Source organism: Taudactylus pleione, unplaced genomic scaffold (assembly GCF_031769625.1).
Source record: "Taudactylus pleione unplaced genomic scaffold, aTauple2 ptg000375l, whole genome shotgun sequence".
NCBI lineage: Eukaryota > Metazoa > Chordata > Amphibia > Anura > Myobatrachidae > Taudactylus > Taudactylus pleione.
The window spans coordinates 721,675-745,477 of NW_028284776.1; the positions used below are offsets into that span (position 1 = coordinate 721,675).

Genomic DNA, 23,803 nt, shown 5'->3' on the forward strand with positions numbered 1-23,803 from the left:
TTGCGAGCGGACAGCCGCTCGCGAGTGGGTCTGAATCAGGCCCATAGTTCATAAACAGTCCTCAAAAGTATATTTGTCCAAAAAAAGTATATGTATATACACCGTCATTTATGGCTTGAGGAGCCTGCACACAGCACGCGCCAAGTGTCAAGCATCTGGTTTTCTTTATTTATTGAAAGTATAGAATATATACCCCCAGTGGCCACTTAAATCAGGTATTTTTTATTAATAATTTCCAAAACAAAACATAGCGTTAACAAAACAAACTCATTAACCCGTTCCCCACTTTTTTAGCTACAATTATAAACCTGCTCTTTTATGGTACAGAAGGTGATTCTAGAGCACTGCACCTAATATTAAGCTGTCAGTGGCGTGATGTGTTTGTTATGTGAGTGGAGAATGAGGACACTTACAGTATTCAGTGGAGAATGAATACAATTTTATTTATTGGGTCACATTGTCCTAAAATTGATGATTGTTTTTTGATAATTGGTCTGATTCAGATTAGTACTTAAATTTGATGGTTTACGTACTAATCTTATTGTTTGGGGTCTGTGCATGTGCAGAACGGGTCCTGCGATCTCACTCGCAGATTCCCCAAGACGCAGCATTTATGACATCCTGTGGCATTTGTGGGCGGAGAGTGGGTGTGCTTGGGTAGCGGTCGCAGAAACAGGGGCATGTTGCCTCCGTTTTCCGGGAGTGTAGATAAACACCTCCTGCAGTGTTTAAATATTTGCTGGACAGTATTGCGCAGATGCTTCCTAATGGCTGAATCAGGTCTAATGTCTTGTAAAAATGCATCTATTTATTTTGATAAGTTTGCTGTCAACGAGGAGAGCCCAAATATTATGGGTCTTCCTGGTGGGTGTTTGGGATTTTTGTGGATTTTAGACAGGCAGTAAAATACTGGTATAACAGGGTGCGGATTGTTGATGAATTTTGTGTTTAGTTAGTATTCCTGTATTTAGTCCCTGTTGTAGTCAGTTCAGTTATATGGAAATGTATGGTGGGGTCAGTTTTTAGTGTTTTGTACAGATGGGTCCTCACCCGTCATTTCTGCAGTCGCGCAAAACAGCCCCTCTTGGCGAGCCCGGTCCCATGCGACTCTGTTAGCACTAGGCATCTCTTTTTGACGGAAAAACATCTTATACCCCTTTTCCACTTAAATTCCGGGTCTGACCCGGAGATGGAACAGAGGGCCTGATTCAGACCCGCTCGCGAGCGCTGACCGCTCGCAAGCGGGTCGATGTTGGCCCAGTGCGCATGCGCACGACGGAGGCGGCTCCGTCGCGCGCATGCGCGAGACCCGGATAGCGACGGGCAAACCGTCGCTCCGGGTCACACTACAAAGGAGGCGTGCTGTCGATGTTGAGTGACAGCACGCCCCCTTTGGTGGGTGTGGCTGCCCAGACGGAGGCGTTCCCATGGGAACGCCTACCGTCTGCGGCCGGCCCCACTGACATCACAAGTGATGTCAGTGGGAGTGCTTTCGCCTCTGAAAGAGCCAAAAGCACTCCAGGGCTTGCGGCAACGAGACCCTACCACAAGGGTCTCGTCGCAAGCCCGATGGTCGCGATGGTCTTGACCATCGCGACCATCTTCCTGGCCGCTCGCTATAGCTGTGGGTGGTCACCCACAGCTATGCGAGCGGCCAGGAGGCCGCTCTAAAAATACAATAGGCGGGCACTGATTCAGAACGAGCGCTCTGAAAGAGCGTCCGGCTCTGAATCAGGCCCAGAGTTCCTACCTGGATCAGACCCGGAATTTAGCCGACGCCGACTCGGGATATTCCCGAGTCGGTGCCGCTTATACCGGAGTCGGCTTTCCAGGCGTGAAAGTGGACGCTTGGAGATGACGTCATCTCCAAGCGCCACTGAAGCCGGACCAATCGGCCCACTAGCAGCGCACTCCAGGTCATCGTGACCCGGAGTGCTCTGTTCTCACAGCAGGGTTTCACGGGGTACGCCCGTGTTAAACCCTGCTATTTACCTGGGTTGGATTGCCGGGTCACTCGACCCGGCGATCCAACCCTCTCCCCTTTTACACCAGGGAGCTGCCTGGGTTAACCCTGCAATAACCCGAGTTTTAGCTCCGGTGTAAAAGGGGTATTAGTCATAATACAAAACAACTAGGACACACCAGGAAACTGTGCTGTTTAATTTGATGTACGACACTTGTATATTTGTGTGCGACTGAGGGCCTGATTGAGCTTTGGGAATAGAATAAGATATAGCAAGTAACTGTGAACCAGGACAAATCATGTTGCAATGCAAGGGGTGCAAATACATACATTTTATTTTGCATGCAGGGTAAATACTGGCTGCTTTTGCATGTAGCCCACAATTACTGCACAGCTTTATTATTACACTGCAATTTAGATGTCAGTTTGGACACCGCCATCCCAAATCTAAATCTCTGCACATTTTAAATCTGCCCCACCTGCAGTTCAACATGGTTTTACCAAGATACACAGTTACTTACTATATCTTACTCTATTCCCAAAGCTGAATCAGGCCCTGAGGCCCTGATTCAGAGCCGGACGCTCTGACAGAGCGCTCGCTCTGAATCAGGGCCGTCCCTTCTCCTTTTTGGAGCGGCCTCCTGGCCGCTCGCATAGCTGTGGGTGACCACCCACAGCTATAGCGAGCGGCCAAAATGATGGTAGCGATGGTCAAGACAATCGCGACCATCGGGCTTGCGACGAGACCCTGCGGTAGGGTCTCGCTGCCGCAAGCCCAGGAGTGCTTTTGGCTCTATCAGAGCCAAAAGCACTCCCACTGACATCACTAGTGATGTCAGTGGGGCCGGCCCCAGATGGTAGGCGTTCCCATGGGAACGCCTCTGTCTGGGCAGCCACTCCCCCGGCACGCCCACCAAAGGGGGCGTGCTGTCAATCACCATCGACAGCACGCCCCCTTTGGTGCGAGACCTTTAACGACGGCTTGCCCGTCGTTATTCGGGTCTCGCGCATGCGCACGACGGAGCTGCCTCCATTGTGCGCATGCGCACTTGGGCACCATCGACCCGCTTGCGAGCGCTCAGCGCTCGCGAGCGTGTCTGAATCAGGCCCTGAGTCTCTTAATCTGTATATGAAGTGCTTCTATGCAGCAGCCGTGATTTCTTTATCCACGACAAGTTCTATTGTGCTTCATATACAGACTCTCACACAGATGCAGTGTTGCATACATATCAAATTCAGCACAGTCTCTTGGTGCGTTCTAGTCACATCATCGCATTGCCACTAAGTCGCATTTGTGTCAAAAAGACGCCTGCAGAGTTGCTCAAGACCTGGCAGCTCACTCAGGGCAGGCATCTCGTGGCACGTGGTGTATTAAGGCTAAATGTGTCAGGACACATCTGTATGTACTCTTGTCTCCCACTAAAACACTTAAGAATACCACACAAGATTTTCACACATTAAACATAGTTTATCTACCTACTCCATTTAACAATAACACCACACTCACAGACTCTATATATATATATCTAACACAGAGGATCCCGAGCCCTAAAGAGGATTACATACATAGACAAACCCACCACACACACACCACCCAACTGACCAATGGAAATGTGAAGACAGGTTCAAAAACCAGTAACCACTAACACCCACAACAACCTCCTTGACAAAGGCCATAAGCCGAAACAGACTGGAAGAGAGAACATATCTTTACCCACCTAAACCACAGAGACCACCACACTCCTGGGTGCAAATCAGACCTATGAAACCCATTCACCTACATTGCAAATCCTCACCAGCGTGGGAGGGATGTTTCTGTCTACCTGGTGAGCGCCACTGAACCTCACCACACTGCAGACCTGAGAAAGACTTAAGCATCTCCCCCATGCACACAGCGGCAATTCAGTCAACCCTGGATGGGGGACAGAGACCGCTGAAGTAAGCGCAAATGAACCTCATCTAACAAAATCATGCACCATCAGCTGATCGCAGCCACAGACACACCTCCAGACTCACAGCCACCTACATCCCTACAGCACCAGTGCAAACGCTATTAATTGTAAGTACTTTCCATTGCAGGACGCCAAAGCAAATACCTTTTCACCTGGCACTTCCATACAGGGTAGTACCCCAGCTACATACTAGCTCTGTCAGGAGACGTACAACAGACTACAGCAAGTCTGCAAGGATAAAGTACTTCCTACGAGAGTTACCTACTCCCTAAGGTGATTCCCTTTATCAGCCAATCAACTCACTGCAAAAAATGCAAACATTGGGTCTGATTCATTACAGATCGCTATTGTGATCACAGCTGTGATTAGGTACGTAGTTCTGCTGCAAAAATATGCTAATGTTTACAACTGCTCAGCCGGTATAAAGAAGCCCATTACCACTTTCACACATCCGTAAAATCTTTCAATCCTGCGTATACATCTGTAGCATCGGAGCCTCAGGCAGAATTACAGCGTCTGACCTTACATAAATTTGTTGCACGCAGTGAGTACTCAATCTGCGTATGCTGTCGCAGTGACTAATTTATGCACACCCAGGAAACAGCACTGGGGAAGTTGTTGATGGGAATAAATATGTCCCACGTTCTTAACTTCTATGTGGTAATTATCCGGGTAATTAACAGCTTTGATTGCCAGGCTTCCTGTGAGAGGCTGATAAAACATGTATCAACTTATCTATGCAGTTTCTCACTACCCGGGGAGCAGGCTGACAGAACTGTTGAGACACTATTATGGCTTTATGTAAGTGCTGTACTTAAATGCTGTTTTGTGTGAGTTGGATATTATGTCCTCCCACCCTTAGAGAGGGAGACTTGTGTATAGTTAGTGTCAGACAGGCCAGGATTTATTAACACACCTTAAGAACAGACCATATTTGTGTTCACTTCAAGCCACCTCCGAATCACTGACCACAACATCCCTGATACTGCCTGTCTTGATCACAGCAGCACCTTTGTAAGGTACACACAGAGCCGTAGGACTTTTTAGAAATGTTCACGCATGCACAGTTGCAAAACAAAATCACTCAATTACATGAACATCGACATTGCGCGCGGCTCTGAATCAGGCCTGTTGTCTCATGTATACATTGCTTTCTTAAATTAGTATCACACGTCTTCAATCTTCTAACCCAGGCCTGGCCAACCTGTGGCTCTTCAGCTGTTGTGAAACTACAAATCCCAGCAGTTTTTACAAGCTGATTGGTGGAAAGTTATGCTGGGATTTGTAGTTTCACAACAACTGGAGAATCACAGCTTAGCCAGGCCTGTTCTAATCAATCATTCAGCCTATTTAAATGGAGAAAAGTAGTCGTTCTGCTGTTTGGTATCATCGTGTGCACCACACTGACCATGAGTAAGCAAAGAAGAGAGTTGTCTAAAGGACATCAGAAAGAAAATGATAGAATATACATGTTACTGGTAAAGGCTATAAGATCATCTATAAGCAGTTTGATGTACCTTTGACATGTTGCAAATATTATTAAGAAGTTTAAAGTCCATGGGGCTGTAGCCAACCTCCCTGGATGTGACTGCAAGAGGAAAACCAACCCCAAATTAAACAGAAGGATAGTGAGAAAGGTAGAAAAAGATCAAAGAAAAATATCCAAGAAGATACAAACTGAACTCCAAGGTCAAGATATGTCAGTGTCTGATTGCACCATCAAATGCATTTTGAGCATCAGTTGGCACCATGTAAGAGGACCCAACAAGACTCCACCTTTTTAAAAAGACAACATACAGAAGCCAGAATGGTATTTGCTAAAATGCATATTGGCAAGTCACAGTGCTACTGGGAATGTCCTTTGACCAGATGAGTCAAAACTGGAGCTTTTTGGCAAGTCACAGACGAAAAAAAAATTATGCTTTCAAAGAAATGACCACCTTACCTACATGGTGGAGGCTTGGTTATGTTTTAGGGCTGCTTTGCGGCATCTGGCATTGGGTGTCTTAATAGGTGGCACAATGAAATTTCAAGACTATCCTCGCTAGCAGATGCTCACCGGACCTGGCGCGCTGAGAGGGGCTTTTTAGAGCAACTACAGCAAAGATGTGTAACGACACATCTGTAAAGCCTCCCCAGGCTTAAATTGGGGCCAAACAGGAGCCTGTCAGGACCCTGAGCAGCCAGCCAAGTGCCTGCAAGTTGGCCCAAGGCAGTAACACTGCAGTCAGGGACATGTAGGCGGCGGCCAAACAGTATTATTGCTCCCAGGAGCGCAAGCTGCACTACATAGTGTGTCAGTGGCCGGCGGCCGTTTGGAGACAGAAAAAATGCTGGAGAACCTGAAGACTCCTGGCTGTCAGGACCCTGAGCAGCCAGATTCCTTTTGCTTCAGCCGTTACTCTCCCAATTCAGCATCACTGACAACGTTACCGCTGTGTCACTTATGGCCCCGACAGCAAACTGCTTCTTAGTCACAGGTAGATGGCTACCTGTGACTAAGAAGCAGTTTGCTGCTGGGGCCATGAGTGATACAGAATGCAGACCCCTTGACATTCTCCTCCTCCCCCTGCTCACACAGTACTAGAGGCACACAGAACCTTCCCATGTGTGCCTCTACCCTTATCCCTCCCCTACTGTGCCTATGACCCCCTCCCATAGTGTTCCTCTGACAGCCCTACCAAACGGCCACTCCCCATGTGTGCCTCCAAACCCCATACCAAGCTGTGCCAGTGACCCCACCCCCCCATGTGTTCCTCCGACCCCCTCCCCATGTGTGTCTCTGGACCAACCTTCCCATGTGTGCCTCTGATCTCCCCCCTATTTTTGTGGATCTGGCTTTTTCAATGCATTTTATGTGGATCTGGCTTTTCCAGTGGTTTTTTTTGTGGATCTGGCTTTTTTAGTGGTCTTTTGTGGATCTGGTTTATTCAATATTAATATGGATATTGCTTGATTATGTAGAATCAATGTGGTTCTCCCTATATATTTACTATGGATTTTGGTTTTCTGTTGGGTATGGGTGTATGAATTTACAGCAGTTTTCTCTCCTAAATTCCCGTATTTGTATAGTTTTATATATGATGATAGACTGACATGTTATAATAACAACCACAGCCCAAACTCTGGCAATTGTTTTTCTTTTTAAATTGGTTTACGCACCAATTGATGCACTAACGCACTCTAGCACCACCCACATCACCAACAGCTCAGCCCACCTCTGCCCCAGGGCCGGCTCCAGGGGGAGCCGCGCCCTGTGCAGGACGGGTAATCGACGTGGAGGTGTGGCATAATCCCATAGGCCATGCCCATAAATGATGTTTTGCACGCTCATTTAGGCCACGCCCCTAAATGATGTTTTAGATGCCCCTAATAGATGTTTTGCCACTGCCCCCAGCTCTCTTCCGGCACTGAATGGATGCCGGGCGCCATTCCTCTTCTCCGAGGCCGGTACCACTGCACAGCTGCGGCGGTGGAGGTGCTCAACCTCTTGACCGCCCGCGGGACACTCCGCGGGTGGAACAGCAAGGCCGTGCCAGAACAACAAGACTGTCCCGCTGAAATCAGGAATGGCTGGGAGGAGCGCGCCCTCTATGGGGTGGCGCCCCTGTTCTACCGAAATGGTCGAACATGCCTCGGGCCGGCCATGCTCTGCCCCCCCCTTTCCAGGAGTTCCTGAACCTATTATTCTAGAACAACAGCACTGATAATAGATATACACATACACTATTTAATTTCCTGACACAGTCAGCAACCTAATCACTAGTCAAGGAGATAACATTGTTCTATTCTAAACAATTACCAATCTTGCCTTTTACAGGGGCATTCTCACTACTTGTTTCACACCTTTCACTTAATATCCAATCAGTACGTTTCGTTGGATTGCTAATGTCAAGGGAAAATTTCCATCTCTGTGGCTACTAACAATTAGCTATACGTAGGCACCAGATTTTATCCTCTACATAGGCCTAATGTCATTGCAGAACTCATAATATTTATCAGGGTTGGATAATAATTATATCATGAGGAGTCAGCCAATGAGGTATTAGGCAAGTTTTGCCTTTTCTGTCTCAATATATATGGCACAGATACTGAGAGTTCGCAAAGTAACAACAAAGAAATACATGCACAAAAGTGACCTTAATGTCCAGGACTGTTTAAATTACTCAAAGCTAAGGTCCATCGAAGCATTAATCTGCAGCTAGACCAAATCCCATTCTTGATATTAAGGTATAGGATTGGCCCCTTAAATACCATATTATATTATGGCTAACCAACCAGACATAGCAAAAGTGTTTAGCTTTGCTACGAAGGGCAGTGGCACACTGGTTACATCAGCAGGGCCAGCCCTACCATTACTCCGGGGAAGGTAAGGAGTGTGGCGGCTCGCTGTAACAGGCAGCGACTCGGCAGGAGGAGAGGGAATGGGTGGTCACCACACTGCCTGCATGATCCATGTCACTGACTGCAAAGAGTTCAGTGCAGTGCGGTGTTTGGGGGGAGGTTTGGAGGCTTATTACAAGAATATGCAGGCAGTGTGGTGACCACCCCTTCTCTCTCCTCGGGTCCTCTCCCTGGGTCCTCCGCCCTCCCAGACTTCACATACGAGGAACTGCTACCTAATTACTTGTTCTTATTGGTGAGAATAGGGGGGAGATTTACAGTACTAAGCCTTGTGAGAGATAAAGTCAATGAGCTCTTAACTGTCATGTTACAGGCTGTGTTTGGTAGGCTGATTGGTTGGTACTTTATGGTTAGGTCTAGAACGAGGGGCTGTAAAGGACCTCTGACGTCACAACCACGTGACCCGCGACAAAAGGGGGAGGGGCAAGTGTGAGAACGGGGGCCAAAAGAGTCCCCTCGCGGGCTCGCTTCGCTCACCACAGGTTTATATTCCCCCTCTATGCCCACGTGGATGGCAACAATGGTAGCGGACCGGCCCTGCCATAGCGGTCACATAGTTGTGATGTTAGAGGTACTTTCTCTAACTTGGATCTAGCAACAACCGTACTTTATCTCTCTCCACTTTATTTATCAATAATTAATGAATGGGTTAATCAGTGCTGGGTGGGGGAAACTATTAGGTGATTAGTGGGGACGATTCAATTGTTTTATAGGGTGTCTAAACCAAAGGGCGTCTGACGGAGAATTCCATTGTTGCTCTGTTCGGGCGCACATATCTGCAATTCTGTTTGCAGCTTCCTAATGTAGCGAGCAGAAATGTGCGATAATTCGGCTGCTTGGGCGCCGAAAGCAGGACTTTAAATGGAGATAGCTGGACAGCCGTGCCTTTGGCATGAACACGTGGCATGGCTGTCCAAACAAAGCAACAACTGAATTGCTCTGTTGGGTGCCCATTGTGTTTGGACGCCCAAAAAAAACAATTAAATCGCCCCCTTAAAAGTCTACACATATTGTATTCCATATCAGTTTCACAAAAAGATTAACCATTACTAAATTCTGCTCATTAAATTAACCACTAGCTTGTAATTTGGTTATTACACAAAAAGACAAATAATTAATGCACAAAATAAGGATAAAGTACATTGTTAATGTTGGTCAATATAATTAGGAACATTTGCTAATCAAAACATTTTGTTACTATGTTAAAAATCACCCAGAAGTAAAGAGTTAACTCTCGAAAACAAATGTAATGTATATTACTACATTCTGTATAACTGCTGTATTGTACATACATGGTAATGTAAGCTTATATGTGAGTTATTGCTGCAATATAAGTATTAACACTATGTTGTAGCTTCCTTACATTTTCTGAATGGACCTTTGGAATAGTTTCACTTTCCCAGCCAATAACACACTTATGCTGTTCCCTAATCAGAAAGCAAGAGAATCCAGCAGGTGACTCCTTCTGACTAATCACAGTAGGAGAAGCATCTTCCTTAACCAGACCAAAAGGCATTTATATCCAGTTGCAGCACACACACAGACCTTCTGCATCTATTACACAGTGATTGTTTGCGTGCATCATTATATCAACCCCCACTGCAAATACTGCAACACCATTCATTCATTAACTGAGATCTGACCTCATGTCCGGCATTATCACACATACAAAGCACAGCAAGCTAGTAATGATCCAATGGTTTCTTATGATTACATACTGAAATGCATACATTTTTCTGTTCTCCTTCCTTTTTTTTCTAATCTAACTAACACAAGTCACCCTGCCCTTCTCTGAGAACATTATTTATAACTATAGAGGAGGTGCAGGAGGCAGCCCAGCTGTGCATTGTATACAGAGAGTAGGAGACACAGTGATGAAGACATACCGTATGCTAGGAAAGGTACAGACACATTCTGTAACATGAGGAAAGAGTAGAATAAAATGGTTTGATGCATGGTGCACAGAGAAGAACACTTACAGGCTATATCCTATGTGTGTTATATGTTATAGCACATTTACTTTCTGTATGTTAAATGCACAGAAACTGCATTAATACTTTATGTGGTTGTTCTTTACATTGTACTATACTGATGAATATAAATTATTTTCCATGTGATTAAAAAGATTGCATGGCAGCACTCACATACCAGAAAAACGCAGCTGAACACTCATATTTGTTCATTTTTCATTTCATCCAGGATTTATACATTGAAAACATGAAAACTAGACATAGGGGATGATTATTTAGTAGAATCATGTTGGTGTATGTGTGCCAGATCTACAAAAACCACAGAAGAATAATGTGTGGAGGGGAAATGAGGGATGAATTAATTTGTACAGTACAGTAGTTGTAATTTGTAGGCTGTGTTTTTCCCCATGTCGGCTAGTGGTGGTTATATTGTGCGTGGGTGCGGGGTGGGAGCAGTCGTGTGATTAATGTACAGAGGGAGGTGAAAACCATATTGTACTTTGATAATATGTAGACGTGCCATGAAGTAGTGAGTAATATGTGGGGTATATATTTTGTGCCAGATAAATAAATGTAACGAATGAATTAAGGAGATAATTGAGGCTAATAGTGTCCTTGTAGCAATATACATACTAGAACTCTACGTTATTTGTTTGCTTCATGTTATTCTGAAGATCTAGAATAGACACTGCCTGGAGCACTTATGGAGAGGTACAGAAGATAGACTTTTTCTTTCGCCTTTATTGACAGATCAGCAGGTAATAGCATAGCAAAGTGCTTACAAAGGGGCGTATTTATTAAACAATATTTGCGGGATATACCCCAAAAGCACCTGTTCAGTGGGTTCCCATAAATATTAAGGATCTCCAGGATTTAAGGAGGGATTGCAGCAGATATCTACGTCCCTCCATTTCCAACCGTTGCATAGCCCCTATCGGATTATTTGGGGCTGCTATGCAGTCAGATTTACTAAACTGTGGAATGCGAAGCTCTGCGTCAGCTCCCAGTAACGCATGCGCCAGCCAATCCCCGAGCACGCACAGTACACGCTCTGGAGCTGAGCCATCTGGAGCAAAGTGATAACAGAAGCAAACACTCTGCTTCCAGCTCTTTGCCAGGACGGGCTCTGATTGGAGTCAGTCTTCCGGAAACGCCTTGTTACTAAATTCCTGGGAAAATGTTAATTTTCACGACACAAATTAAGGCATAATTTTTTTTTTTTAAAAAGCAGATTGTGATAAATTGGCACCAAAGTTTAGATTTGCCCAATTCAAAGTAATATGCAGACACTTGTCAAGAGAAGATTTTGATGTTTCCTAATCTATTTTTAGTAAAATTAAGAAAGGCAAGATAGGATTGGTAGACAGACTTTATTAAATGTGCTTTTATACGCCTGAAGCCACTTACAGAATTACTACTGGTATACATGGGCAATGAATTTTGATATTAGGGAAGAATACTATTTAAAAAAAAATGGTGATCTTAATGCAGTGTTTGTAGCATAGTACTTACAAGCTTGCTATAGCAAAATGTGATTGTGTACAACAGACAACCTCGTAAGGCAGGTATCCACTAGACGATATGCTCCATGAGCGATATCGTTTAGTGTTTGCCCTGCAGTGACGGGCTCAATGTCATTAACGACACTGAGCACCCACACTGAGCGATATCGTTCACGTTATCGTTCAGTTACGTCTCCCTCCCTCATCCCCGTACTTGCAGAACCTGACGATATCGCCGGGTTGCCCTGCAAGTACGGGCGCTGAAACATGTCGTCAACGACCAGTGGGAGCACGCATTGCTGGTTGTTAACTGCATACCCACTGGACAATATTACGGACGATGAAAGATAACGATATCTTTATCGTTCAAATCATCCAAATTTATCGTCTAGTGGATATGCGCCTGTACTCTCTCCTGACATTCCCCACTTACATCTATTCTCAGTGCTGCAGTGCATTTTATCTTCCTGTCTCATTGCCCTGATTTGACCCCTCCTCTCCTTCAACTGCTTCACTGTCTCCTCTTCCCATACAGAAATCAGTTTAAGCTAATTAACATTCAAAGCATTTCATCGGTCCTCTCCTTCCTACATCTCTGACCTCATCCTCATGCACCCCTCACTAGGTACTACACCCATCACTGTTTACCAACGATGGGTATATTAGCTGGAACCATTAATGGATAAAAACTATGCTACCATCTACCATTGATGGTTCCCGCTATCGAGTAGTAACGCAATGGCATACCTCCCAACATGACCCTCTCCAGGAGGGACACAATGCTCTGGTCCTGGACTTCCCTGGTAATTTATGATTGGTGGAGGCTCCAGAGGTGGGGCTGCAGTACAGTCCAAAATTCAAATAGGGGAGTCACACCAACTGCCAGTGAGTCCCAGCCAGTGATGTTTGGCAGCGTGTGAAATGACAGTTGGTGTGGCTCCTCTGTTTGAATTTTGAACTGTGCTGCAGCCCCGCCTCTTACCAGGGAAGTCCAGGACCAGAGCATTGTGTCCATCCTGGAGAGGGTCATGTTGGGAGGTATGCAATGGCTGAAGAGCATTTGCTGGAGAAAGCCAGCCAGCAGCAAAATGTTCCTCTGGGCATGTGCGACACCGCTCCCCCTGGTGGGTGGCTCTGGCAGTTGCAATGGTAATGCTGCCAGTGTGTGTTGTGTCACGGACAGACTCTCAGAGAAACGGGGACAGAGGCCGGGGCTGGACTCTGGAGTGGGCTGCTGAGGCTATGCTGCTCACTGCTGTCGACTGACAACTGAGCTCAAGCTGCTCAGCCAGTCAGCGAGGCGGGACAGCCCACAATCCACCAGTCCCGGCACACATACTGCAAGGAGGTGGAACAGAGACTAAGGGGTTTATTTATCAAGCAGTAAAAAACTTAGAGCAGTGGAGCAGTTGCCCATGGCAATCAATCAGCTCCTACCTGTTATTTTATAGACTGTACTTGATAAATGTTACTTCAAAGCTGATTGGTTGCCATGGGCAACTTCTCCACTGGTCCACTCCTCTAAGTTTTTCACTGCTTGATAAATAAACCTGTCGAGTGAGAAAGACATGATGACAGGAGGAGGAGGAGTCAGGAGTCAGACTCGGAGTACACTGTGTGTATACACACACTGACACAGTACAGAAAGTAAGCACGCAGTGCAGCAGCAAACCCAGGAATGATCTTAAAAAAGGAAAAAACATCGCCATCGTCCCCAGGGATACCATCGATGGTGGGAAACCATCTGGTTCTCTGCCACTTATGGTACAACTATTCGACATCGGTCATAAACAATTGATTTTTTAAAAACATCGATGGTCAATGGCCATCCCTCTTCCCTGCTAGCGCTCGCGAGCGGGTCTGAATCAGGCCCTCAGTCTCTTAAGTTCTTAGTACAGTATCAGGATCCTCCACCCTCCTGTTTTCTACCTGCAATATCCCAGTTTCCAGTGCTCTCACAGTCAATGTCTATGCTCCTTTCTGTCCGCTTTCCCCGGGGCAGTAGCCCAGTGAGTTTTACTGTTTGATTATTTTCCCCTTGTACTGCCTGATTGTACCTTTTTACATTGGATGGTTTGTGTTTCTCTGAAAGAATTCCCTGTATGGCGTTACAGACACTGGGCCTCATTTACTAACGAGTTTTATCACCAAAACGAGTGATAAATGTCACTGTGTATGATAAATGGTGCTCCAGCCAATCAGCTCCCAACTGTCATCTATTAGAAAAATTACCATTTATCATACACAGTGATATTTATCACTCATTTTGGTGATAAAACTCGTTAGTAAATGGGGGCATATAGTTAAAAGATAGTAATAGTAATAACAGACTCAGTTGTTCAGCTATATATCATATAGCTTAATGCCCATCATACAGTATATAACACAATAGCCAGCAAATATAGCCTAGTTTACACCAAAATAAATTCCAATAACCACTGTATACAGTTCTATAGCCAACATACAAGTCTCAAGCAAACCACAACCACAAAGAGGGCCTGATTGGGCACACATCGCAATTGCTATCGCAGCTGCGTAATTGCATGCAATGCTGCTGCTAAAGTATGCTAATGTGTGCCACCGCTCAGTCACCATAGAGACGCCCACTTCTGCTTTCTCACATCCATAATACCTCGCAGTTCTGCGTATACATCGGTAACATTGGAGAACATCGGCCTGTCACGCACAATTACAGCAGGTCTGACCTGTCTCAGAAATTGTAAGTCTTGTCGCACGCAGTGAGTACTCAAGCTGCATGGTAAGCCCAGTCCGTGACTGCACTAGCTACACTGTGACAGGTAGTGGCTTCCCATTGGAAGCTCTGCCTGCCAGTCACATACACAACAGACAGTCTCAGGGGGAGGTGTCTCCTCCCCGAGACTGCCAGTCCGGGCTGCTATTAGCAGAGAAAGGCTTCCAGTAGGAAGCCGCTCCTCTGCATTTCAACCAGCCCTACCCGGCTACTAGGGGCTGCAGCCGACGAAGCCCCTAGTATCTGCTGATAGGCGCATGTGCGGCTCCCTGACGCTAGTGTGCATGCGCTTCTCCGCGTAATAGATCGGACAGGCGCCGGGACCCGACTTGGAGGTGAGTATCTCCCCTATCCTCCTCTCCCTCGCAGCAGCGGCAGACCCCCTTATCCAAGAAGGTAGGAGCCGCCGATGCATGTAACTCTCACTGTGAATGGAAGTGCAGCGGTGTCATCTCTCAAGTGACAGAAACAACACAGAATGGATTCACTAACCATAAGTCTATATAACTGACCCTAAGAATGAATGGCTGTTGGAGTTCATCACAGTAAAGCAACTACTGATTGAGCTCCAATACCACAAACTGGCTTGTGAGGGAATTGTGACCCCTTTTACCAGATCCAACCAGACTCAATGTCCAGTCATCCTGGGTTAGACATCACTGGAAAACCTGATTTTTTTAATCTTTCATGATATGATATGGCATTAGGTCCTCTTCATATGCTAGTATCAAGCACCAGTACCAGACAGTTTTTGTAAGGTGCATCAGCTGACTGTCACATGGTTAGGCAGTCTGTTAGATTCTGTCTCAGCACTAGTCTCTGCAATGCTCAGAATACCCAGCGAGCAAGGGAATGACTGTAAAGGCTTCCATATAAATGGTGTTCTTAGACACAATGCTATAGGCCAGAACTGGGTGCTGTGGCACCCTGGGGTGCTGCGTGGCACTTGCAGGGGTACCATGTGTTGCTTGTCCAGGACCAAATAAAAATTATTTCTGGTCAATGTGATAGGCAAAACCAGTGATAATCGCTGCCAATCATAAAATGTGTGGACAAACAGAAGCACAATCCTGTACACCACTATATAACTGACCCTAAGGATGACAGGTAAACATAATCTACTTTTTCTGAATTTCTCAGTAGGAAACTTTTAGCCTAGAGTTGCTGTAAAAATGTAAATGTAAATGCTTCCTGGCATATACTGTACTTATTAGGGCGTATCGCTTTAGTAACGCTTAACATGCCAAAAAGGAGACATTCTCATCAGTTATATCTCCTGTAATGCTGGCCATACACGCTACAATTATCGGGGCGATCCGCCTGATATCGGCGGATCGCCCCGATAATTGTAGCGTGTGTGTGTGTGGGGGGGGGGGGGGCGGCCGGATTGTCCAGCATGCCCGTCCGATGCGATATTTCCCGGTAAACTGTCGGCCACATCGGGCAGTGTATACCCAGCCGCGGCCGACAGACAGACATTTCCTGTGTTCCTTTCTATGGAAGGAACAGGGAAATGTCTCCTCCCCCGGGGGCGGAGCGCAGATGTCTGCCGAATACACTGGGAGAGAAATCTCACAGTGTATGCCGGCGACATCTGCGGCTGGCAGCCGGCCAGATAAAATGTCTGTCGGTCTGACAGACATTTTATCTGGCCGTGTATGCCCAGTATAAGGGAGATGCTTATTTAAAATAAATACTTAAATATTATTGAAAGAGATAGACAGCTGTTAAACCATTGTGGTCCCCCCAATCAAGGCTCATCCAGATGGGCACTTTGCAATTGTTGTCCGTGTAGATTAGATGATCTCTAGACTGCACAACTTCCCCTGTGGGTTTCGTGTGTTGAACATTCCATGTTTGGAACACACTGGCATAACCCTAACCAGAACCGTACACGTATTCCAGCGACAAAGCTACAGTATATGCTATGTATGAGCAATCTGACCTTGGGGAGAATCGTGTGCAAAGGGCTCAGCAGAGTATGTGCCATCTCCTTCAATTCCGTCATCTTCCCAACCACACAAACAAACTGAGGCTCCAGATCATTTGTCATGTCATCTCCAATCTCAGATTTCCCAACAATCTAAAACGACAAATGATGAGGGCAAAATATTTAAAGCCCAAAATATTTTTAGGAAAAAAGTTGCCATGTAGAAGCAAGAATCATGGTGTCCTTCCAAACCTCATTCTGGCACTAATAACCTTGACATTGTCAGATTTTATATTAAAGTAAAATGCCTCATTATAGGAGCATCTCATTATTCCTATCCATTGTGTGCTGTTGTGGAGTCAAATTTTCACATTCCTACCAATTTACTGAACAATGCTTTATATACTCTATTCTTTGCATCAGGGCCTGTTTACAGAGATCCCTAGCCCTATTACCTGCACTGTGAGTGGCTCCAGGTTTGGGCTCTCAATGGCATCACATTTTGCAGAATTCAACATCACTTCATAATATTCTTGTATGTCTGTAACACAAGATGCAACAATTACCAAACATGTTAAGTAATGCAAATCATGATTGCCGACATTGTCGCTGAACCCCTCTGGGAAGGGGCAGCCAGGTCGGCATAGAGCGGGGACGTGGCGCGGCATAGGGGGGTGGGGGATATTACCTGGCATTAGGGGCAGGCCACGCGATTGCTTAATTTTGGCCCCACGCCCGTTACACAATGCTGTGAAGCAGGGGACAGGGTCATAATGACGCGGTTCCCGCATCATCATCCACCCTCCACTGCGGGGGTTCGTGTAGTAGTTGCGGGGGGTGTCGGCGGCCGGCCGGGAGACTTGCCTGCTTATCCGGGGGGCCGGGAGCAGCACCAGATCCCGGATGAATCAGGAGAGTAGGAAAGTGAGATGCAAATGTGCACAAGCCCTAAAGCTGTACTAACACCCAGTAGTGCAGGAGATTGTGGTTTGGTGTGATGATCTGACACCCCCCAACTCTCAACAAAAGCCACCTGCTGCTATTATAAATTGGCGAGCTAAACACATATATTGGTTCTGTACAACAGTAAGGGCAAAGCCTGGGAGGAAGAATGGAGGTGATTCGATGCATTTACACCTTTTGGTGGTAGTTCAATTCTAAAAGAGTATATGGATATTTTGAAATTGCAGTTGTATGAATTGTTGCTATGTACTAATAGCCTAATGCAGGTGACAAATGGTCGACACACTAAATGCCGACATGGAATAATGTCAATATGTACACATGGTTGACACTGTCAAAGGGTCGACATGAAAATGGTCAACACACTAATGGTCTACACTTTTTTTTTTTTTTAGGGTTAGGCACTTACCGGTGGGTTAGTGATCAGGAGAGAGGGTTAGGATTAAGCACTTACCAAAGGGTTAGGATTAGGCACTAGAAGGGACGGTTAGGGTCAGACACCTACACCGACGGTTAAGCCCCCGGAGGGAGAATTAGGATTAGGCACCAAGGGGAGGGTTAAGGTGTGTATCCACTTGCAGATAGTGGAACGACAGTACGATTAAAACATTGTAATCGTACAGTTGTTCCTCTTCCCCTGCAGTGCCTACACTAAACGATCAGTCGTTCAGTGCAGGCACCCTCCCTCATCCCTGAACATGGTCAATCTGTCGTTATTTGCAGATTGACCAGCATGTTCAGGCGACGATTCATGTCGGAAACGACCAGCGGGAGTGCGCATCACTGGTCGTTTCCGACATTTTCATGCCCGATTTGTGCATGATTAATTGAGCGATTGAACGATAACGATATCGTTATTGTTCAATTGCTCATTTTAATCGGCAAGTGGATACCTGCCTTTAGAGTGAAGATTAGGGTTAGAAAAAAAAAATTGTGTCAACAATTTATGTGTCAACCTTTTTCTTGCCTACCTTTTGACCCTGTCGACCATTTGTACCTGTCGACCTTCTCCCACATCGACCTTTAGTGTGTCAAGCTTTTGTCCCTGTCGACCTATTGTTTGTCTAACATCTGGTGGTTATCTAGAGAATGTCGATCTTTTTCATGTAGATCTATTATACTACTCCACATATTTCTGTAGCTCTCACTGCTGATCTGCAGTACAGAACCTGCATTGTCTCATTAATATAACTAGTATGACTTTTGTTGTTCTTAGTCCTCTCACTCCCTTCTCATGGGAAATAACTCTGAACTCTTCAACCATATGAATTCAAACTTCTGCTTTACTGGGTATTAACCCTTCTCTCTCTGTACCAGGCTGTTACACATTCATCCTTCACACACATAAGCACCACTACCTCTATCCAATGATTAACTCTCAGATCACCAAACCATGTTCTTAGGCTCAGGATACCATGTCAGTGTCACCCATCAAATCAGATGACTCCCATCTATCTCGTTTAGAAGCCAGACAGAGAAGGTAGAAGACTGCTCATACCTAGAAGAGCCTGGAAGAGGTCGCCCCCTAACATGCACGTCACCTCCTGCAGGGACTCTCTGAGCTTCTGCTGTTCCGGAGCACAAAGTCTGGCTTGGTAGGAGCAGAGCAGGTGCTGAACCCGCTGGGTGTCTGCGGACACAAGTTAGGCGAACAGCAGTATAAGCGCATATGCGTAGTCGTATTAGGTGCAGAATAAAGGAAAGCGTTGGAGGGACAGTACAGGCTGCACATAGGATGAATGTAAAGTCACAGTCATGAAACATAGGCTACATAGCACGATGAGAACAAAGGGGAAAACTATAGAGAGCACTGCAAGAACAGTAGTAAGCGCTGCGTTCATACCTCTTCTGGGGGACATAGGGCTCATATGTTGCCGCAGGTAACCTGCAATCAGTACACAGAAGAGGATTTCAATTTATTATCTTATCATCACTGTCGTCTTGTGTCAGTTTTCTCTTTCCTCCCGGGCAGGGCTCGGACTGCTTTCCCCTCTGTCTGTATCGCTTTCCCTGACTTGTGCAGAGTATTGTTTGGAGAAAGTAGGACAAAGTGTAACTGCAAACACGCTGCTCTGCAATCTGGGACTGCCCTGAGCACACACACAATCATTACAGTCAGACACAGACTAGAGAGTCCAGACGGGGAATGTTCTCTGATATATGCATCTTGTGCAAACGCCTGGCACTTCGACAATGTAATTGCAGAGGTGATGATAGCACAAAACAAGACTGATAATATCATTGCGATGCATTTACCAACATATATTTGCCAGCATTATATAGTTTATGCACTAGAGACAAAATGCATTTTATGGCATTAGTAAAGATTATTTTTTATTAATTTATTTTTATTAGCAGTTGTAAATAGATGAATACAGAGCTGTAATTAGACTTTTTGGTGCCTGTGCCAGAAAGAGCATTGGCACCCCCCTTCCAATTTTTCATATAGGGACATAAAATAGTACACCCAAAAAAGGGCCATGGCATCATGGGGAAGGGCCAGAGAAGAGATAGGGGAGGCCAGGAGATGCTGAGGATAATAAAAGAGGAAACTACAAGTGAGAATGATAATAAACAGAAAAATTGACAGACCCAAACAGTGCCCCCTGCCCTGCGGTGCCCTGTGTCATGGCACAGTTCACACCACCCTAGTTACGGCCCTGGATGAATGAAAACTTTAACATACATCAAAACTAAAAATAACTGATATATCCGTTCTAACTAAAAACCACAAAAAGTCTACTTTTGTACAAACTAATGAATTTCATATCTGCCAAGGTAATATTATATACTACATTACGTCAGACCTGAGAGGAAGGATATAATCATGGTCAAAAGGTAAGTAAATAAACTTAAGGGCCCCATTTAGCACTCGCTAAAGGGGTTACATGACCTTTCAGTGTTTAACAGCGGTTAGCTTAGCTTACCGCTGTTTGTCAATCTACTGCTTACTCCATCTTCGTGATAGCTGGCAATAGGGATTGCTGTCAAGGAGGGGGACGTAGCTGGACCTTACTGGATAGTAAGTAATGGTAAATACCACCAGCATATTTATTATTTTCACTGCAATACTAAATGAAATATGCCTTGTATTAAGGATCGATATTAAATGGGACCCTAATGTTGGCAAAGTCCATAGAGAATATCATTATGCTGCTGACTACTATAACTAGGCGCAAGTACAGTAGGAGCATTAGAAGGATGTAGGCTGCTGTGTTGCCTCTTCACAGCTTATGTCTTCTCTAGAAATCTTACAATGTGGAACTTTGCAGACAATGAAAAAGCGTAATCACTAAACAATCGTGAGCACAGTTAGTCGGAGGCTTTATGATTTTCTCGAAGCTGGATGGTTCCCTGAGACCTAAATTGTAAAAATTATATTTGCACAATGTCATATGGCGTAGTCAGTATAATATTATTGTGCACAGCGCTATTTTTGCGTTGTGTACATCTGCCGTGTTACTGCACACTGTTAAAGTCTTTACATAATCATGAATACACATATATTTAAAGACTATATATATTCAGTGCTGACAAACAAGTCTTGTAGACATGTCTGGGACTCGTAATTGGAATATACAAATATACTGTGAGTGTTTACTTTGCATATAGAAACTGTATGCCTGTGGCAATTGAAGTATAACACAGACACTGATATGCTCAGAGAGAGAGTGTTCTGAATGTGGATTTAGAAACAATTGTCAGATGTTTAGCTATCGTTAGAAATTGTAGGCCTTGTGTCCCATGCTGATGTGGTTAAGAGGGACTGACAATTGTATTCTGAATAAACCTAGGAAAGCCTTTTGTTAAAGTTATCAGACCTCTTGCCAAAGCTTGCTCCACCTGTGAACAGGACAAACTCCATTGTCTGTAATTATTTTAGTTGAGACAGAAGTAATATTACTGTTTGAAGTTATGGATATATAGATATATATATACATAAATATATTGGTATATATATATATATATATGTGTATATTTGTGTATATACACTTAAGCGATATTTGGGTATAAAGGTTATTAGGTATTCAAAATTATGGGCTCGTAGAGTGAAGTCACACTACCACAATTCACACGGTAAAACACATGTTTATCGGTCTCTCACCAAAGGGTGGAGGCCCAATATGCAGGTGCTGAGAGACCGCTATCCGTTATTGTATGAGTTAAAGGAGCGCTGACTAGGACCTAGGGACAAGGAAGGAAGAGTTGTTTTCTTTCATTGTTAAAATTTTGTGTTAGAGGGTAATTTGCACAATAGCGTACGCATATTTCCTGTATTGCCACGTGTTCAAACGGTCATTGTATTCGTAGCGTGATTGCTTGTTAAACCTCTGAATTATACTGCTATATTTATAAACTGTGATTGTGAAGTGGGTTGTTGTGGGAGTGAAACTGCTGGCAAGGTTAGGAGTTAGTGGAACTCCTAGATGCTACCAGCTGGGAGTACTCAAAGTAGGAACGAGTGGTGAAGCTTGGAGTTAAATTCAGCACAAGTAAAATAATTCGCTAGGCGGTTATTTGACTCCTTGTTTATGCACACGGACCATATCGCCTAGCGGGAAAGTGGTGCATAGCGGGAAGAAGCGAGCGGCTGAAGCTTGGTTTGAATTCGCCGCAGGTAGAATAATTTACAATAGGTGAGTATTCTCTTCATTGTGCAAGCCGACTGTAACGCCCGGCGGGCCGACTGTGCATAACGGGAGGGAGTGCATGAACGTAGCTCTCTGAAAATCGTTCACCAATCGAAATTCTCTAGAAATTGCTAAGCGTTTTCTCAGATGGGTGCGAGGCAATCTCTAGTAATGGTCGATGATGTGCTGCTGATGGAAGGGCCGCTTGGGTTGGCCAGGTATGTTATGTTTAAAAAGTATGGTGCATACACTACGGCGTACTGTGACATATGGGTCAAGATGACCAAGAAATGTAGAACACCTTTTCCTAAGATTGGTAGCTTTGATTTGGAGGTTCTGAATAATGTTAGAGTATAAGTTTAGTGAAATCTCTAAAGAAAAGGACAAAGTTTAATGATTGCTTGAAGTTGTGGCAGCACGAGGGGAACATGTGGCTTAGTGGTGTGCACGCGATGATAGAGCCAAAAGCACTCCGGGCTCGCGGCAGACGAGACCCTATCACAAGCGTCTCGTCGCAAGCCCGATGGTCGCAATGGTCTTGACCATTGCGACCATCTTTTTGGCCGCTCGCATAAGCTGTGGGTGGTCACCTACAGCTATGCGAGCGGCCAGGAGGCCGCTCCATTTTAAGCTAGGCCGGCCCTGATTCAGAGCGAGGTCAGAGTGTCCGGCTCTGAATCCGGCCCTGAGATCATCAGTGATGTCAGTGGGGAGCTTCCTGCTCGATCAGAGCAGGAAGCTCCCTGGGGCTTGCGGTTGCTGAGACCCAACCTTAGGTTCTCGTCGCAAGCCCCGATGGTCGCGATGGTTTTCACCATCGCGATCATCAACCTGGTCGGTCGCTAAGCTGTGGGTGGTAAAAAAAGGAAGCGGCCGCCCTCATTCAGAAAGAGCGATCGCTTCTTGCGACCGCCTCTGAATGAGGGCCTTAGTCTCTCCCTCAAAGCCTGATCGTGTCGTACACACAGAGGAAACAGAGCAGGCTTTCCTTAACCTTAAGGATAGTCTGACAAGAGCACCTGCATTGGGAATACTTGATTATATGAAAAACCTTTTCATTTGTACTGTACGGAAGCCAATGGTTGCGCAGCAGGTACACTCACACAAAAACATGGTGATGCCAGTAGGCCCGTAGCATACTACAGTGCACAATTGGACACTGTGGCAAGATCACTCCCAACATGTTTAAGAAGTGTAGCAGCAACTGCTCTATTGGTCAGTAAGAGTGAGGATGTAGTACTAGGCCATGATATGATTGTTTATACACCCCATGCTGTATCTGCTTTGCTGAATTCTGCCCAAACCAGACATGTCTCCTCAGCTAGGTTCACAAAAAGGGAACTAGCTCTAATAGCACCTGCAAACATCACCATTAAACGGTGCCATACGTTAAACCCAGCAACGTACTTACCATATGTGCCTCAGGATGCACAAAGGGTGGAGAGAGGTGAGTCGCTGGCGGAAGGTGAGTTCTGCAGGTATATTGATGCACATGATTGTATGGAATATTTGAATCTGACCTTTACTGCAAGACCTGACATACGTGATACATCTTTAGAAAATGTAGATGTGACATTTTACACGGGTGGGAGTTGTCATAGACAGACTGACACTGGAGAGTTATGCACAGGTTATGCTGTTGTAAATGATGAAGATGTTGTAGAAGCTGAACCACTTGGTCCACCTTACTCAGCACAAGTAGTTGAGCAGGTGGCATTAAGGAGAGCGTGTGAACT

General features: G+C 45.4%; 1 protein-coding gene across 1 annotated transcript in view; it reads right to left on the bottom strand.

The window, feature by feature from the left end:
• The window catches only part of DLG3 (discs large MAGUK scaffold protein 3), a 237,297-nt gene extending 220,291 nt beyond the window's left edge, over window positions 1-17,006 (bottom strand). Inside the window, exons 1-2 of the mRNA XM_088444989.1 lie at window positions 16,929-17,006; window positions 16,489-16,626 (exon numbers count right to left, since the gene is read on the bottom strand). Coding sequence (XP_088301115.1) covers window positions 16,489-16,626; window positions 16,929-16,991 — 201 coding nt within the window. The 5' untranslated portion in view covers window positions 16,992-17,006. The remainder of the gene's footprint in view (window positions 1-16,488; window positions 16,627-16,928) is intronic.
• Between the last annotated feature and the right edge of the window lie 6,797 nt (window positions 17,007-23,803).